The 18,242-nt window shown below is 40.3% G+C and overlaps 1 protein-coding gene across 1 annotated transcript in view; it reads right to left on the bottom strand.

Annotated features, from left to right (window-relative positions):
- LOC122548844 (leucine-rich glioma-inactivated protein 1-like) overlaps positions 1-13,584 on the bottom strand; it is a 30,277-nt gene extending 16,693 nt beyond the window's left edge. Inside the window, exons 1-5 of the mRNA XM_043687692.2 lie at positions 13,458-13,584; positions 12,576-13,188; positions 12,213-12,284; positions 2,498-2,569; positions 2,332-2,403 (exon numbers count right to left, since the gene is read on the bottom strand). Coding sequence (XP_043543627.2) covers positions 2,332-2,403; positions 2,498-2,569; positions 12,213-12,284; positions 12,576-12,907 — 548 coding nt within the window. The 5' untranslated portion in view covers positions 12,908-13,188; positions 13,458-13,584. The remainder of the gene's footprint in view (positions 1-2,331; positions 2,404-2,497; positions 2,570-12,212; positions 12,285-12,575; positions 13,189-13,457) is intronic.
- Positions 13,585-18,242: the final 4,658 nt, after the last annotated feature.

The raw sequence follows: 18,242 nt of genomic DNA, 5'->3' as shown, positions 1-18,242 counted from the left end.
AACCACTGACAAAAGGGCAAAAGTTACATGATATGTAACTGTCCCAGAGAGGATTCTTGACAGCTCAACTCTATCAAGTTGTTGATTTATTTCCTTTGACCGAGACAGAGCTTTACTATCTCCCCTGAGAAGCTTCTAAGATTAGCATCGTCAAATAACCACGGCCCTGATTCTTATTATTACACTACTTAGTCCAGTACAGATAGGACAGGAAGCCCCTGTGACAGAGCACTGACCTTCTATACTGACCTATAGTTCCAATTTAGCAAATTTCACTGAAAGACAAAATAAAGAATTAGTGAGTGATTGAAAAATGATGAATAGTAAAATACTCCTCTAGAAAATAACCAAGCCACAAAAATGTCTATTCTCAAAATGAATATTAATATTGAAAAAATGGCATACTCTAACATAGAATATTTCCAGTGTAAGTAATTTACTCACTCCCACCCCTTCCATCCAATTACATGACACTTTCTTTTCCTATCTTCTATACCATGCAGCTTTGTAGTGGCCTGCACAAGATCACCAGATTGTGGGGAGTACTGAATCACATACAGACTTACATCTCCTTGGAACTGCATTTCAAATTACATTTACTTGAAGTTTTATTTTAAACTGTCAAAGCTAATTTTATAATTGTTGCAATCAAATGAAATAGCCACCCTGACTTCTTGGGGTTTATCATGGTAATACCACGAAAGCACTGGTGGAAATTCCAGAGAAATAGCTTAAATGCTATTTATGGTCATTTTGCACACATTTTCCACTGAACTCCCAACCAAGGTGTGACAGCATACCAATGGACACTATACCAAATTCTGTACTGAGCAAGTGCTGAAAATGACTCTATAAATGTAAGTAATTTACCATAGTTCACAAAGAATATTGGTATCTTTGTATTATGGAGTCAGAGGTGGTTTTATATATACTGAACAACCTCGATTATCCGACCGACACAAGCCGCGAGTATTTTGTTCAGATAATCAAATGTTGAATAACACAGTTTACCCAAGCATCAGGACCTTGAAATCATATTCGGATATTCTGAAATTCAGATAATCGATGTTCGGATTATTGAGGTTGCCCTGTATATGTAACTTAAAGGACACCACTTCAAACGTATGGGGTAAGGTTAGTGTGGCAAGTAAATTCATGCCACACAAATGCCAGACAATGATCACTTCCAATAATATAATCTAATCACTGTCCCTTTGCATTGCTATCACTGAATCATCTACTATCAATATCATGAGGGTTACCATTACCCAGAAACTCAACTGGACTTAACATAAATACGTGACTACAAGAGCAGATCAGAGGCTAGGAATACAGAAGTGGGTAACTCATCTCCAGACCTCCTGAAGCCTGTAAAAGGCACAAGTCTGGAGTGTGATGGAATACTCCTCACTTGCCTGGATGAGCACAGCTCCAACAACTCTCAAGAAGCTTGACACTATCTAGGACAAAGCAGCCTGTTTGATTGGCACCACATCCTCATGCGTCCACTCCTTCCACCACCAACGATCAATAGCAGCAGTGTGTACTATCTACAAGTTGCACTGCAGAAATCCTCCAAAGATCCTTAGACAGCACACTGCAAACCCATGACCACCTCGATCTTGTAGGACAAGGGCAACAGATACATGGGAACACTACTACCTGCAAGTTCCCCTCCAAGCTTGAATTTAAAATCTATCACCATTCCCTCACTGGCACTGGGTGAAAATCCTGGAATTCCTTCCCTAACAGCATTGTGGGTATACATACGCACGTTGACTACAGTGGTTCAAGATGACAGCGCACCACCACCTTCTCAAGGGCAATTGGGAAGGGCGATAAACGGTGGCCGAGCCAGCAATGCCCACATCCATGAGTAAATAAAAAAGTGACAAGGCAACCTCCATAAACTACCTCCGTCAGCACAAAAACTGAACCCTCAAAACTGGTGTCCTTCTGTAACACATGCTATTCATCTAATCAACTAAGCTAACCAATCCTGTGAATCTTTGTGGAGCATCAACCCTAGTATCAGCTGGTTGGACCAATACTATTGGTATTAGATCAAATGGCTTGTTTCTATGCTGCAAGTTCAATATAATTTTAAGCAACTTTGAATAATTTTGATAATACTTGTAATGAGTTTTGTGTGAATTTTTTATATGGTATCCTATTTCCAGTATAGCTTGTACAATAATTGTTTCAGCACAACACAAGATGTTGTTGGTGTTCATTACTATACTTGCCTCAAGAACACTTGAACTTTAGGTACTGGAATGTTATTTCATGTTAAATGTGTAGGTTATATCAAATGAGAGAAGATATACTTACAGGTGAATTAGAGACTTGAGTCCTCGAAATGCATGCCTTGAGATGGATTGGATTTTGTTGTTTTCTACAAACCTAGAGGGGGAGGAATAAGCATTTCAATACTTTCATACTCCTGATACACAATCTATGCACAATATGAACATGTTCAGATTTTTTATTTACTTACAGGTATTTGAGTTGAGAAAGACCAAGGAAGGCATCATCTCCAACAGTGTCAAAAGAGTTTGAAGTGAACAAGCTGTTATGGAAAGTAATAATTAGAAGAATAATAATATATATTTTCATAAAATATCTGATATTATGATTGATACTGAGAAAATTTACACAGTTCTCAATCACCTTTACAAAACATGATTTAGTTCCTCAGCCGGAGGATCATATTCAATTCTGAATGAATTATTGGTAGAGGAATTATTGGTAGAGGAATTGAGTTCCGGAGCCCTGAGGTCATGTTGCAGTTGTATAAGACTCTGGTGCGGCCGCATCTGGAGTATTGTGTACAGTTTTGGTCGCCATACTATAGGAAGGATGTGGAGGCACTGGAACGGGTGCAGAGGAGGTTTACCAGGATGTTGCCTGGTATGGTAGGAAGATCGTATGAGGAAAGGCTGAGGCACTTGGGGCTGGTTTCATTGGAGAAAAGAAGGTTTAGGGGTGACTTGATAGAGGTGTACAAGATGATTAGGGGTTTAGATAGGGTTGACCATGAGAACCTTTTTCCACGTATGAAATCAGCTATTACGAGGGGGCATAGCTTTAAATTAAGGGGTGGTAGGTATAGGACAGATGTTAGGGGTAGATTCTTTACTCAGCGAGTCGTGAGTTCATGGAATGCCCTGCCAGTAGCAGTGGTGGACTCTCCCTCTTTATGGGCATTTAAACGGGCATTGAATAGGCATATGGAGGATAGTTGGCTTGGATTGGCGCAACATCGAGGGCCAAAGGGCCTGTACTGCGCTGTATTTTTCTATGTTCTACATCTGAAAACATTGATAGTAAAATACAGGGTGGATAAAAATAAACTATTTCCACTAGTTGGATTCTGTATAACAAGAGAGCACAGTCTAAACATTAGAACTAGACTGTTCAGGAGAGATTTTAGGAAGAATTTCTACTCACAAAGGGTGGTATAGGTTTGGAACTGTTATACAAATGGCAGTTGATGCTCGATCAGTTGTTAATTTTAAAACTGAAATTGATTTTTTTTGTTAAACAAAATTATTAAGGGCTATGGGCCAAAGGGTTATATGGAGTCAAGCCAAAGATCAGTCACGATCTCATTGAATGGTGGAGTAAGGCAAGGAAGAATGGCAGACTCCATAGGCAGTGCTGTTGTTAACTGTACTGCTGGGAAAGCAGTTGAACTACACAGGTTCTGTGTAGGATGCTCAGGGAAGTCCTAATGCAATGTAATAGCTCCACATAGATTAGATTAGATTATTAGATTAGATTAGATTAGATTACAGTGTGGAAACAGGCCCTTCGGCCCAACAAGTCCACACCGACCCGCCGAAGCGAAACCCACCCCATACCCCTACATTTACCCCTTACCTAACACTACGGGCAATTTTTTAGTATGGCCAATTCACCTGACCCTGCACATCTTTGGACTGTGGGAGGAAACCGGAGCACCCGGAGGAAACCCACGCAGACACGGGGAGAACGTGCAAACTCCACACAGTCAGTCGCCTGAGGCGGGAACTGAACCCGGGTCTCTTGCGCTGTGAAGCAGCAGTGCTAACCACTGTGCCACCGTGCCGCCCACGATGGATCAGCAAAATTCTAGGGATTATGAATGACTTGAAAGAAACCTGTGGACAATTAATACTTCAGAACGGTTGAGATTGGGATTGGAAAGTTCACCAGATATTTACTTGAGGCAAGATTATAGCTCAGAAAGAAAATACAAAGGCAGGATTAGCTTGATGAGGCTTGTTGTGTGGGAAAATCTGAAACTGTGCTTGTGTTTAAGTATCAGACTGTAGTTTCCAGAGTCAAGGAAAGGAGGTTGATTGACCACAACAGAAGCAGTCATTCAAGCACTCCACGGAAGAGCAGCCCCAAGAGGGAACGTCATGGCCAGATTAACAGAATTAAGAACTGTAATCTCTTGCAAAGTTTCATGGGATTTGATGACGCACTATGTCATTAATACATCAAGAGTATTGCTAACAAACGTGTAGGATCTGTTTTAATCATATTTGCTATTTGAGGTGCACTGTGAGGTTTGATCACAGCCTAATATCTATATTTACTAAATGTTAATTCTGGGTGTTAGAAAGAAGTTGTGCAAATAGAGTCAAAGAATCATAAAGATATATAGCATGGAAATAGACTCTTCAGTCCAACTTGTCCGTACCAACCAGATATTCTATAATAATCTAGTCCCTAGGAGAAAGTGAGGACTGCAGATGCTGGAGAGTCAGAGTCGAAATGTGTGGTGCTGGATAAGCACAGCAAGTAAGGCAGCATCCGAGGAACAGAAGAGTCAACGTTTCAAGCATAAGCCCTTCATCAGGAATTATCTAGTCCAGCATTTGCCAGCATTTGGCCCATATCCCTCTAAACCTTTCCTATTCATATATCCATCCAGATGCCTTTTAAATGTTTTAATTGTACCAGCCCCCACCATCTCCTCTGGCAGCCATTCCGTACGCGCATCAACCTCTGCGTGAAAAAGTTGCACCCTCACCTTAAACCCATGCCTTCTCATTAGGACTTCCCTTATCCTGGGGAAAAATCCTTGAATATTCATCCTATCCATGCCTTTCATGATTTTATAAACCTCTGTAAGGTCACCTCTCAGCCTCCAATGCTCCAGGGAAAACAGCCCCAACTTATTCAGCCTCTCATGAAAACTCAAGCCCTCCAACCCTGGCAACACCCTTGTCAATCTTTTCTGAACTCTTTCAAGTTTCACAACAACTTTCCTACAGCAGGGAGACCAGAATTGAATGCAGTATTCCAAAAGTGACCTAACAACATGACCTTGTTAGTTTGTTTGAAACTGTTAAATCTTATGGCTTTGTTCTCTTAGTAAGTCTCCTTAGAAGTTGCTGGTGTAATGACAGTTTACAATTTTTTTTGGAACCTTGAGTTCTAAACTGAACAGACCAAATATGGCTTTATGTTTGATTTGTATTTCTCTATTGTGTGTTAAGAAAGAGAGACATGGTTTTAATTTAATTTTAGATTGGTTCTTTGAGTGGTGATTGAGTATCTGAACTTTGTTAATGCATGCATTTTTAATGAAGGTTTGCAAGCTTGTGGTAGAGCTTGAGGTGAACAGATCAGTGCATTAGAAACAAAGGTACAAGAGACAGAAAAACTGCTGTTGCCTAGCAACTGGAGTTCAGTATCATAGACAAAACCATCCACTACCATCATGTGCAACTTCAGTCAGATTGACAAAATATTATTAGTTTTGCATTGACTAAAAAGTGAGGCCATTGTGGAAAAATCCTGAATGGCTTTAAAGAAAACTCCCAAAAGGAAAACTGCTGAAAGCTGAGGGAATGGAAAAGTCATGCATTTGTTCTCAAAATGCTTCAAAATCAGTAAGAACTAAAATTCGATAACCAATTATAGCCGTGCCAATTGAATAAAAATAACTCCAAGTTAAGACAAGGTGACTCTTCTCTGACGTTTGAGTATTTGGAAGGTTGTTGTTGACAGTAAAAGGGATTGAATGTTTATTTCTGATATTTGTAATTAAGAGGGTTTCATTCAAAAAGTCTTTTTTATATTGGTAATGTTGTTTGTGTCTTTTCTGCTTTGATCAAAAATAAACTATTACTATATGTTATTGCGGCCTCTTGTGAACATGTTCCGTGACTGACCATCACAGTAAACAAAAATCAAAAATAAAATTGATATTGTCAAGCAAGATTTCACTGACTTGCCCAGTATTACCATTTACTGGAGATGTAACACTGGCCCCTGGCCAGATCATAACGTAAATTTGGCATTTTGGTCCAGGATTCTAACAGGAAATTCAATGATGGTAATTTAATAACAAGTGGTGATGTTTAGATTCTTCTTGTTAGAAATAGTCATTGCCAAATTGTTACTTTCTACTTATCAGCCTAATCCTGAATGTCATCCAGGTCTCAATGCATTTGGACATGGACTGCTTCAGTATGTACTGCTAGGTGGCTGCACTCTGGGTTCTGGCATTGACCCAGTCAGATCAGGATGTCCCAGGTTTGTGTGCTAGTCTGTACCATGTCAGCTGACTTAATTAACAACATGATAGCCATGAAGGTAAAATGATTAGAAAAGTCAAGAGAGAGGCTTTTATGGTGCAATGGTAGATTTCCTACCTCTGAGCTAGAAAATGTGGCTTCAAGTCCCACTTATCTTTGATGCCATAACATGTCTGAACAGATTGATTTAAAATAACTAATGGGGAGATGGTGGTTTAATGATGATATCAAGAGACTCCTAATCCTAGGGACACTGGGTTCAATTCACACTTTGGTAGCTGGTTGCGATTAATTAAATCTGGAGATGAATGCTAATCTCAGTGATAGTCACTGTGTGGGTTCCCTTTTGAAATAAAGTACAATGGTAATGTCCCTACGTCTAGGCCAGAAAGTCTAAGTTCATTGTCACTTATTCCAGAGATATATCATAACATGTCTGAACAGGTTGGTTAAAAATAAGATGGGGTAACATTTCTGAACTCATAATTGCAAGGCCATTGTTCCAGTGACAGGAGTTCAATTGCACACAACTTCGGGGAGAATTTAAATCAAATTAATAAATCAGATTTAAAACATACATCGCTTTGAAGGAGCTCCTGTCACACAATGGTAGTGTGGGCCAGGAGGTCTCAGCAGGTTGAATAAAATTAACCAGAAACGACAAGGAAAGATGTTTTCACTTTTAAAAACTGGAGTAAATGGAAATATTATAACTCACAGTGTCCCTTGTCTTCACCCTGCTGGGAGAGGCCTATCCTTTCCTGGCATGCTCTCACATTTTACAGCTCACAGCAGGTAGAGCGGGAATGTGAATTAGGCTTCATAAATGACATAGTGGATAGGCTGAGGCCTGAAATGTCGATTCCCCTGTTCCTCGGATGCTACCTGACATGCTGGGCTTTTCCAGCGCCACACTTTTCGACTCTGATCTTTAGCAACTGCAGTCCTCAATTTCTCCTAGCCCTCATTCCAGCAGTAAGCTCCGACAGCCATCTACTCACTAGGTTTGATACCCCTGGTGTTTTAAGCAATGTTCAAATCAATTGTACATGCTTCTGGTCAAATCTAGATTGTCACAGCACAGCACATAAAATAGTTCACAACTGCAACATCAGATTGCTGAGTATTTACAAGATGACAAGATGTTGAAGTAGAAGTAGCCCATTTAGACCATCGAGTCTGCTTTGACATTCAATGAGATTGTTGTTGATCTGATAATCCTCAACTGCACTCTCCTGTGTCATCTCCACAACCCTTATTGACTAAACGTCTATCTAACTTACCCTTAAAATATACTTAACAACCCAGCCTCAATGACCCTCTGCAGTAAAACCTTCTGAGAGAAAAAATGAGTTCCGCAGATTAACAAATGAGAGAAAAAAATTCTCCTCATCCCTGTTTTAAATAGGTGACTCATTACACTGAGATTATATCCTCTGGTCCAAGACTCTCCCACAAGGGGAAACAGCCTCACTACATCTTTGTGTGAAATCCCCTTATTGTATGTTTCAATAGGTTGCCTCTTATTCTTCTAAATTCCACTGAATACAAGTCCAACCCAATTAACTTTTCCTGATAAGACAGTCCCTCCATACCTGATATCAGCCCAGTGAACCTTCTCTGGACCTCCTCCAATACCTGTGTGTCTTTCCTTAGATATGAGGCACAAAACTGCTCATAGTATTCAAGCTGTGATCTGACTTGTACCTTGTATAGGTTTAGCAAGACCACCCTATTTTAATACTCCATTTTGATTAGATTAAATTAGATTAGATTACTTACAGTGTGGAAACAGGCCCTTTGGCCCAACAAGTTCACACCGACCCGCCGAAGCGCAACCCACTCATTCCCCTACATTTACCCCTTTACCTAACACTACGGGCAATTTAGCGTGGCCAATTCACCTGACCTGCACATCTTTGAACTGTGGGAGGAAACCGGAGCACCCGGAGGAAACCCACGCAGTCATGGGGAGAATGTACAAACTCCACACAGTCAGTCGCTTGAGTCGGAATTGAACCGGGTCTCGAGCGCTGTGAGGCAGCAGTGCTAACCACTGTGCCACCGTGCCGCCCTTTATTTCTTTTGAAATAAAGGCTAAGGTGCAGTTGAGGACACTGGATCTGTGCTTAATGGAGTTTGGAAGGATGAAGGGGTATCTGATTGAAACTTACAGAATTCTGGGAGGCTTGGACACAGTGAATATACAGAAAATGTTTTCACACGTTGGACCCGAGGGTACAGCCTCAGAGTGAAGGGTTGCCCTTTGGAAATTAGATGAAGAGGGATTTCGTCAGCCAGAGGGTGGTTAATCTGTAGAACTCATTGCCACAGAGGGCTATGGAGGCCAAGTCATTGAGTATCTTTAAGACAGAGATAGATAGGTTCTTGGTTAGTAAGGGGATCAAGGAATACGGGGAGAGGGCAGGAGAATGGAGTTGAGAAACATATTAGCCATGACTGAACGGGGGAGCAGACTCGATTGTCCTAATGGCCTAATTCGGCTCCTGTGTCTCACGGTATTATGGTCTAACATTCCATTTGCCTTTCTTATTACCTGCTAACAAGCTAGTGGATGATAGCAAGTTCAATTGCCACTTGTTCCAGACGTTTGTCATAACATGTCTGAACAGGTTGTTTAACAATAAGATGGGGTAACATTTCTGGACTCACGATTTGCGAGGTCTATTGCTCCAGGGATGCACTCAATCCCCAAACAGCCTTGCGGTGAATTTTAATTCAATTCATAAATCAGATTTAAAATGCAAATCACTTTGAATGAGCTCTTGTCACACAATGGTTGTGTCTCCTTTTGTGATGTACAAGGATCCCCAAATCCACCTGTGCTGCAAATTTCTGCAGTCTTTCCACATTTAATTAATATTCACTGTTTCTACTCTTCCTGAAAAAGTGCATAACCTCACCTTTTCCCACATCACATTCCATCTATCAAGTTTTTGTCTATTCACTTAATCTGGAAATGTGTTGCTGGAAAAGTGCAGCAGGTCAGGCAGCATCAAGGAGCAGGAGAATCGACGTTTCGGTTCCTGAAGAAGGGCTTATGCCCAAAACGTCGATTCTCCTGTTCCTTGGATGCTGCCTGACCTGCTGCACTTTTCCAGCAACACATTTTCAGCTCTGATCTCCAGCATCTGCAGTCCTCACTTTCTCCTATTCACTTAATCTGCCTATATCTCTCTACCATCCTCACCACTAGCTTTCCCACTTATTTTTGTGTCATTCATAAACTTGGCTGTGGTACATTCACTTTTCTCATCCAAATCACCAGTATATTATAAATAACTGTGTCCCCAGCACTGATCCTTGTGGCTCTCCACTAATTATTGGTTGTCACTCTGAAAATGCCCCTACTACCCTAACTATCTATCTTCTGTTAGTTAACCAGTCCTTTATCCATGCTAATATACTAACCCAAAAACAACAGGCTCTTAATTTATTAAGTAGCCTATCATGTGGTACCATATCAAGTACTTTCTGTAAATCCAAATATTTTACATTCAATGCTTTCCCTTTACATATCCTGCTTGTTCCCTCAAAGAATTCTAAAATATTTTTGAGGTTTAATTTCTGTGTACAGTTCTGGTTGCCCTGCTATAGGAAGAATATTATTAAATTGAAGCGGGTTCAGAAAAGATTTACCAGGATGTTGCCAGGAATGGTTTGAGTTCTAAGAAGAAGCTGAATAGGCTGAGACTTTTTTCAGAGCAGCATAGCAGGTTGGGAGGTTATAGAGTTTTATAAAACCGTGAGGGTCATTGATAATGTGAGTAACAAAGGCTGTTCCCTAAGGTGGGGGAGTTCAAAACTAAGGGCCATATAAGGAGAAAGATTTAAAAGTGAACTAAGAGGCAACTTTTAAACACAGACAGTGGTTCGTGTGTGGAATGAACTGCCAAAGCAAGTGGTATATGCAGATACAGTTACAACACTTAAAAGATGTTTAGACAGGTATATTGATCGGAAATGTTTAGAGGGTTATGGGCCAAACGCTGGTAAGTGGGACTAGTTAATTTGGGAAATTTGGTTAACGTGGACTAGTTGGACCAAAGAGTCTGTTTCAATGCTGTGTGACTGTATGACTCTATGACATGCTGGGCGTTTATATGCACCATAACAACCAGCAATGTATTCAAGAGGCATTATCAGCCACCATATTACCAAAGAACTTTAATGTCAGTGACATTTGTGACTTTTCCCTGATCTTACTAACTCCACAAAGCCTCCAATTTTTGAAGGCTGAGGCAAATTAGAAATCTGGGTATGAAGGTCAGCCTTTACTCGGAAGGTAACACATGCACCTCTGAATTGGAAAGTTGTAGAATTGAGCCACATCCTGAGATTCATGCACATTCTCATGATCTGCAGTGCTGCTGACTGCCTTCCAGATTAAACATTAAACTGACACCCTGTCTTCCCTCTCAGGAGGATGAAGAGATTCCCTGGTATTTTTTCAAAGAAGAATGGAGGTGGCGGGTTGGAGGGGAATATGGCCAATATTTAACCCTTGGCCAATGAAACCAGAAGGTGGCTCTCATTGCTATAACTGGGAGCTTGATGTGTCTCCAATGGTTGCTATGTATCGGACACAATGACTAGATTTCAACAGTACTTGATGGGCTGTTAAGTGTTTCAGGATAACATTACAAAAATGAAAGATCACTCCTTTCTACAGTGGGAAAATTGAGTGACCTTTGGAAGGCCAATCTGATTAACCGAAGCATATATCTACCTCTAGATGCGAGGCTCCAAGTGGTTTTCTATCACAACAGTTCGAAGACATAACATGGAAATTATCAGAATGTACAACACTGTAAAATATTCAGCTTCAGCGGTACAGCCTTGGCCTGAAGCACTCTATATTTAAGAAATTTCATTTTTAAAAACATACTACTCAACCAGAGAGTACCTGAGAAACTCAGCAGACCTATGGAGAAAGAGCCAATGGTTTGAGTCTATTATGATTCTCTTACAGAACAGATGCTGTCAGGTTTGCTGAGTTTCCCCAGCACTTTCTCTTTTTATTTCAGATCTCCAGCAGCACAGTGTTTTGCTATTACTCAACCAGCTCTCCTTCACAGCAGTACTGAGCTAATTATTTTTAAAATGTAACCCTGCGCTGTTACAAGTTTTGCTGCAGTAATACTCCTGCTGTTCTTGTAGCAATGAGAAGCTAAACCTATATGATTCCTTTGTCAAGTTAGAATGTAGTACCCAGGTAAAATATCTTTTCCTTTCCAAATATTACAGTATTATCAGGAAGGATGTTATTTTTTCATTGAATTTTATAACATCATAATCTGAGTCAAAACTGATGTTCTGTTATGTACTGCTTGATACATACAAAGTCACAAGTTCTCTCTACACACTAACACTAATAATTTACACCTTATATATTTGAGTCTCCTATACAGACGTCTGTGCAGATAATACTTTTTTTTTAAATTGCCCAACAATTTAATACTCATTGCCTTGCTGTTTAACCATTCCCGGGGAGATTTTAGTATTAACCTCTTCTTGCACGGTTAGTATTGTATTTATTTCAGAGTAACTGCATCAGCATTAAACCCCTCCTGACATGCCGCCGACACAGCCGCTGCTTCCACGCCACAACGTGTGTTCATTATCAACTGAATAAACACAAAAAAAGGATCTTACAGGAGCTGCAGGGAAGGCATGTGTAAAAAGCTGCCTTGTGGGATTTCACTGAAACCAGACTTCGCAAACGACCTGTAAACAAAACGCACCAATTAAAAAGATCAGAAATTCTGAGCTTTTCCAATCAATCGAATCACTGTTGACTGATATATCCATCATCAACTGACAGCAGCATGGAAGTATCCCTCAAACATGATGAACAGTGGTCTGCATTCACAGGCGTCTTTTTTTTTACACAATTGCAATGACAAGGGTGTAAGGTAGGTGAGATCCTGCGGTGATCATGCAACATTATATAATAAACACAGTCAAGCGTCCGATTAATGCCAATGACGGTAAAAGTATGCATCACGCAGTACTCACAAGGAAACTACACCAGGAGGAAAATTGTGTGGAATGGATTTTCTATTTTCGCACAAAGCATTATCCTTGGAGCAAGTGCACCCCCCGGGACATCTCAGCTGCTTGGATGTCTTCGACTCGATTAACAGCAACACATACACCATCCATAAGAAGAAGAAAATTCTTTTCGCAGCATATCCCATGCTTCGGAACACTCTTAGTGCAGTCAGTGCAAAGAATATCTCAGGTCCAGAACTGCTTGATGCTTTTTCCCCTGCGCTTGAAGTCAAATTCCGTCCCTCCAATGCCCACAAAACTGATGTATATTTCACTGGTGCAGCACAGCTCCTCATAGACTAGTCTGCTCCCATTTCACGAATACGAGGGCGAACCTAAGAAATTATTCCTGGCAGCAAGACAAATCTCTTTTTAATTGATTTTTATACATTTTTGTGAAAGTACCCTGTAATGTCGCGTAGCCTTTGTCGAATCAGGAGCGGGTTTCCTGTTGGTTATCCGCAGTTTACATGTTTGCAAAATGCCACTGCGGACCCCTTTCCAATAAAATGGTATATGCTGAAATCCTCTGGGAGTTTATTGAAGGAAATATTATGGGTGGATGGATCTTCAATCCCTGTACACCGTTCAACGAGATGCAGTGAGAAAAATATAAATAGAGCAGACTGTAATTTAGCAGTAATGGAAAGCATTTTGTAACATTAATATTAGTGCAGAAATCTTTTGATAAAAACTGATTATGTTTACAGATCTTCTTGAGAAATTATATTATGGCATTATATAAGCTATCAAATAATTAATGTTTAATATTTCTATATTGTATTAAATATTTACACTAATCCCCTACTCATAACATTCGATTTAAAATCTAAACCATTTCATTACCTGTAAAAGTCCAATTCTATATTTTAGCTTTCTACACCCACAAAACTATTTTTAGCTTTGGATAGAGAAAGCCTGAGCTAATTTTAATCCATGCCGCTCCTTGCAAAGGCTAAATTTAATGCAGCATTTTGAAGTTGCATTTGCAGGATCCATATGCAAAGCAGTTTCTATTTTTAGCTGCAGTGTAACAATGTGACACAAAGAATGCTGTGCTAAAAGGCAGATCAAGTGACGGTTCGTGTCCTTGATTTCCCGCTTGAGCCCCTGAGCAAAGACACAAGCCAGAGGCTAGTCAAGCTCAGAGATGCGTGAGGTGAAGAGTCTCACCCACTTCTGGTTGAATGGCTCAAGATCAGCAATAGATGAGATCTGATAATAGACTGGCCATGCACAAAATCAATAGGTTGCAAACATTGAGACCATTCACAACATTAGGTGCATGCAAGCTCTTCAAATAGCAATTCAGTCAGTCCCCTTCCCAGGCTTGACCTTTATAGCCTGCATGTTAACATACACGAGGAGCAGGAGAAGGCCACTCTGCCCTTTGAGCTTCCTATTCATTTCAAAACAATCGTTGCTCACTTGATTATTCCACATTTCCACCTACCACCTTAATCTTTCATCTCTTTGTGTACCTTTGCTTTCAAGATATTCTGCCTTTATTTCCACCACTTTTGAGGAAGAAAGTTCCAAAGACTCATGACCTTCTGCGAGATAAAAAGAAAGCCTTTCTTAATTGGGTGCTAACCACTGAGCCACCATGCCACCTCTCCCACTGAGCCCTTTCCTTAAATAAGGTGATCAATTATCTCTAAATAAAACCCCAGATGTGGTCTTACCAATGCCCTGTGTACCTGAATAATAATTGTGAGAAACAAAGTTCACTCACTTCAATAATTTCAGTCCGAGACAAGATCTGAATCAGTAGTGTCCTTTATTTCACACTTGCAAGTGGGTGTGATGATCTATTCCCTCCATCTGTGCTGCCCCTCACAGCATCTTATCACTAAGCCCTTTTAATTGGGGGTTTGTTCCTGTGTTTCTGTAAAAGTGGGAAACAGATGTTTATGCCTACTGTTTATACAGGCATATTTAGTTTAACTGCCTCTCTTAACAGCATTTTATCTAGTGCCTGTATTTCTACCATTGTTTTGCAGTCCCGTTTCTTTCTTGCATACATTTTTAGCTAATACAAAAAAACAATTATGCATTTCCTCCACATAGTTTCAATTCTTGTTGACTCAGCTCTTGGCTGAAACAATTACACACTGATGTGAGTGCATTTATTTTTTGTATAATCAATTATAATTGCAGAATTGCAGAAGTAACATTAATTTACCCATATCCCACAATAATCTTTCTATGTTCATATTCTATTCATCTTGCAATGGTATAATAGCATTCTATTATCTTTTCTAATTATTGATTGTACCCTGTGATAAAGGTTTATAATATACATTATTGTCGTTGCTATTATTATTGTTTGGGAATCTGGGTTGTAAAGTAGAGGTAAATGGACTTATGGTTTTCAATCTGTGAAGGCGAAATTTTTTAAGAGTCAGAAACTCATTCTTTTAGCAGTGAGTCAAAATAGCATTTCTGAGAATTTAGGTACTTAAGCTAAATGATTTGATAAGCTCCCCTGGTGACACAATTTATTAAGTTGAGCTGCTATGACCTAGAGAAAGAGAGGCCAAAACAGGTTCACTTCAGAAGAAGAGTCCTATTCTAGCATGTGTGCTGTTAAGCAGAGGCAAAGTAGACAAAATAACAGGAAAAAGCTCTGCCTTTATTCTTAAGAGTTCACTGAAGAAACTGTTAACCTGTGTCTGTGTGTCTCAAGGAAAGGTGAAGACTTTTGCTTTTGGTGCACATGCAGAAGTTCACCAAATGGGAATAGTTGCGCTTCTGTTATCAGTTAGAGTCATAGGGTCATACCCAGGGGAAACAGACCCTTCAGTCCAACTCTTCCATGCCGATCAGTTATCCCAATCTGACCTAGTCCCATTTGCCAGCATTTGGCTTATAACCCACTAAATCCTTCCTATTCATATACCCATCCAGATAACTTCTAAATGTTATAATTCTATCCACCTCCACCATTTCTTCTGGCAGCTCATTCCATGCATGCTTGAAAAAGTTACCCCTCAGTTCTTTTGTAACTCTTTCCCCCCTCACCTTAAACCAATGCCCTCTAGTTTTGATCTTCCCCACCCTAGGAAAAAGGATGTTGGCTATTCACCCTACCCATGCCCCTCATGATTTGAAAAACCTCTGTAAGATCATCCCTCAGTCTCCAACACTCCAAGGGAAAAAGCCTCAACCCATTCAGCCTCTGCCTATAACACAAACCCTCCAGTCCTGGCAACATCTTTGTAAATCTTTTCTGTACCCTCTCAAGTATAACAACATCCTTCCTATAGAAGGGTGACCAGAATTGTACGCAATATTCTAAAAGTGGCCTCACCAATTCCTCTACTGTATATGAGCTGCAACATGATGTCCCAATTCCTGTACACGCTGAACTGGCTAATGAAGGCAAATTGCTAAATACCTTCTTCACCACCCTGTCTATTTGTGTCTCCCCCCCTCCGAACTTTCTTTGACACTCCCTACTATTAAGTGTACATATCCTGACCTGATTTGCCTTGCCAAAATGCAACATTTCACATTTATCTAAATTAAACTCCTCGGCCCATCGGCCTACTGTCCATTTATTGCTCATCCTTTGTTGCCCTTGAAAAGGTGATGGTGTGCTGTCTTCTTGAGCAATCCGTTTGGACGATCTTTGTGGAATTATATGTGGAATTACATGTTCCAGAGCTAGACCTTGTTTCATCACTCTTCTGTGAGGCATCTTGGAGTGTTTCACCATATTAAAGGACCTATAAAAATTCAAGTTATTGGTGCCTCATCCATGATGCTGCTGATTTACTCTACCTCAGATAAAGTCTTCCTGCCAATATTGACACATTTAACACGTGTTTTGAAGAGTCCCAAGCCATGAAAATGATTCGAGAGTCCTCGTGGAGGCAAGCAGCTCGCTTACACAAGCCGTCAACCTCATGTCCGTATTAGGAGAAAGTGAGAACTGCAGATGCTGGAGATCAGAGTCGAGAGTGTAGTGCTGGAAAAGCACAGCCGGTCAGGCAGCATCCAAGGAGCAGGAGAATCAATCTTTCGATTGATTCCTGACAAAGAGCTTATGCTCGAAACATCGATTCTTTTGTTCCTCAGATGCTGCCTGATTGGCTGTGCTCTTCCAGCACCACACGCTCGACTCACGTCCATATTAGTCAAACTTTCTAAACTATACAAAACATATCTAAATATGTACTTTATTTGAACGGCTGGAGACAGGCCGAGACACGTGTTATAACTCTGTGCAGCAAAGCATCTACTATCACTAAGTAAGCAGGCATCTGACACCTATTGATGACCAGGAGGAGCTAACCTCCAAAATTCAGGTAGTCTGACACTGATTCAGAAAGCACAGAGATTTAGTAATGGCAACTCTGACTGAACTCTGCTTATCTTCATCTCGACCACTCCATGTGATGAAAATCTTAACATTCTAACAACGAAGACTGAATTCGTAGAAACAGAGGAACAGAACTAGATCATTCCTCCCATCAAGCCTGCCCTGCCATTCAATATGATGCAAACCATCAGGTTCTGGGAATTTATTCATTTTCAGTCCCATTAATTTCTCCAGTGCAATCTTCTTAATAATACTAATTTCCTTTAAACTCTTCATTCTCTCTAGCTGCTTGGATGTCTACTTCTGGGAGACTATTTGTACTTTCCTCAGTGAAAATTTACACAAATTAATCATTTAGCTTGCCTTCCATTTTTCTTCTGTTCTCATTATAATTTTTCCTGACTCTGCTTGTAACAGGTCCACATTTGTTTTTGCCAAATGTTGCATTTTTTACATACCTAAGGAAGCTTTCGGGATCATTTTATGTTTTTTATGAGATTGCATCCCTATTCTAATCTCCTTTTCATTATCAGAATCTTGGGTCCTATTTTGCTGTATTTTAAATCTGCCCAAACCTCAGATGTACTGATATATCTGGCCACTCTATAAGCTTTTCCTTATGCAATCCTGAACTTCTTTCTGAAGTTTTTTCAGATTTTGCACCTTGAAGAAACATCTAGTTTCAGTAAGTCATCTTACAGTTCTTTAAAGACTATCCACTGCCAATGTACAGTCAGGCTTTTAATGTATTTTCCCAGTCCAGCTCAGCCAACTTGTAACTCATGTTTCCATAATTCCCCTTTTTCAAATGTGACCCCCTTGCTTCGCAATGAATCCCCTCATTGTATCCCTATTAGATTTATTGATTATCATGTACTTACGAGGAGCAGGAAAATCGACGTTTCGGGCAAAAGCCCTTCATCAGGCATTCCTGATTTTCCTGAAACATCGATTTTCCTGTTTCTCAGATGCTGCCTGAACTGCTGTGCTTTTCCAGCACCACACTCTAATCTCTAATCTCCAGCATCTGCAGTCCTCACTTTCGCCTATCTTGTACTTACGCCAATGGTGATCCCCATAACACTGAGCACAGTCTTGTACCCTTCCCTTTGGCAGTTTTAATGATGGGGTGTCATAGAACATAGAACATAGAACATAGAAGAATACAGCGCAGTACAGGCCCTTGGGCCCTCGATGTTGCGCCGATCCAAGCCCACCTAAACTACACTAACCCACTATCCTCCATATACCTATCCAATGCCCTCTTAAATGCCCATAAAGAGGGAGAGTCCACCACTGTTACT

The sequence above is a fragment of the Chiloscyllium plagiosum genome, unplaced genomic scaffold, assembly GCF_037043375.1.
Source record: "Chiloscyllium plagiosum isolate Xiang-an unplaced genomic scaffold, Cpla_swu_hap1 HiC_scaffold_4, whole genome shotgun sequence".
Lineage (NCBI taxonomy): Eukaryota > Metazoa > Chordata > Chondrichthyes > Orectolobiformes > Hemiscylliidae > Chiloscyllium > Chiloscyllium plagiosum.
The sequence above is the reverse complement of the archived record's forward strand: the minus strand, read 5'-3'. Positions and strand labels throughout refer to the sequence as shown.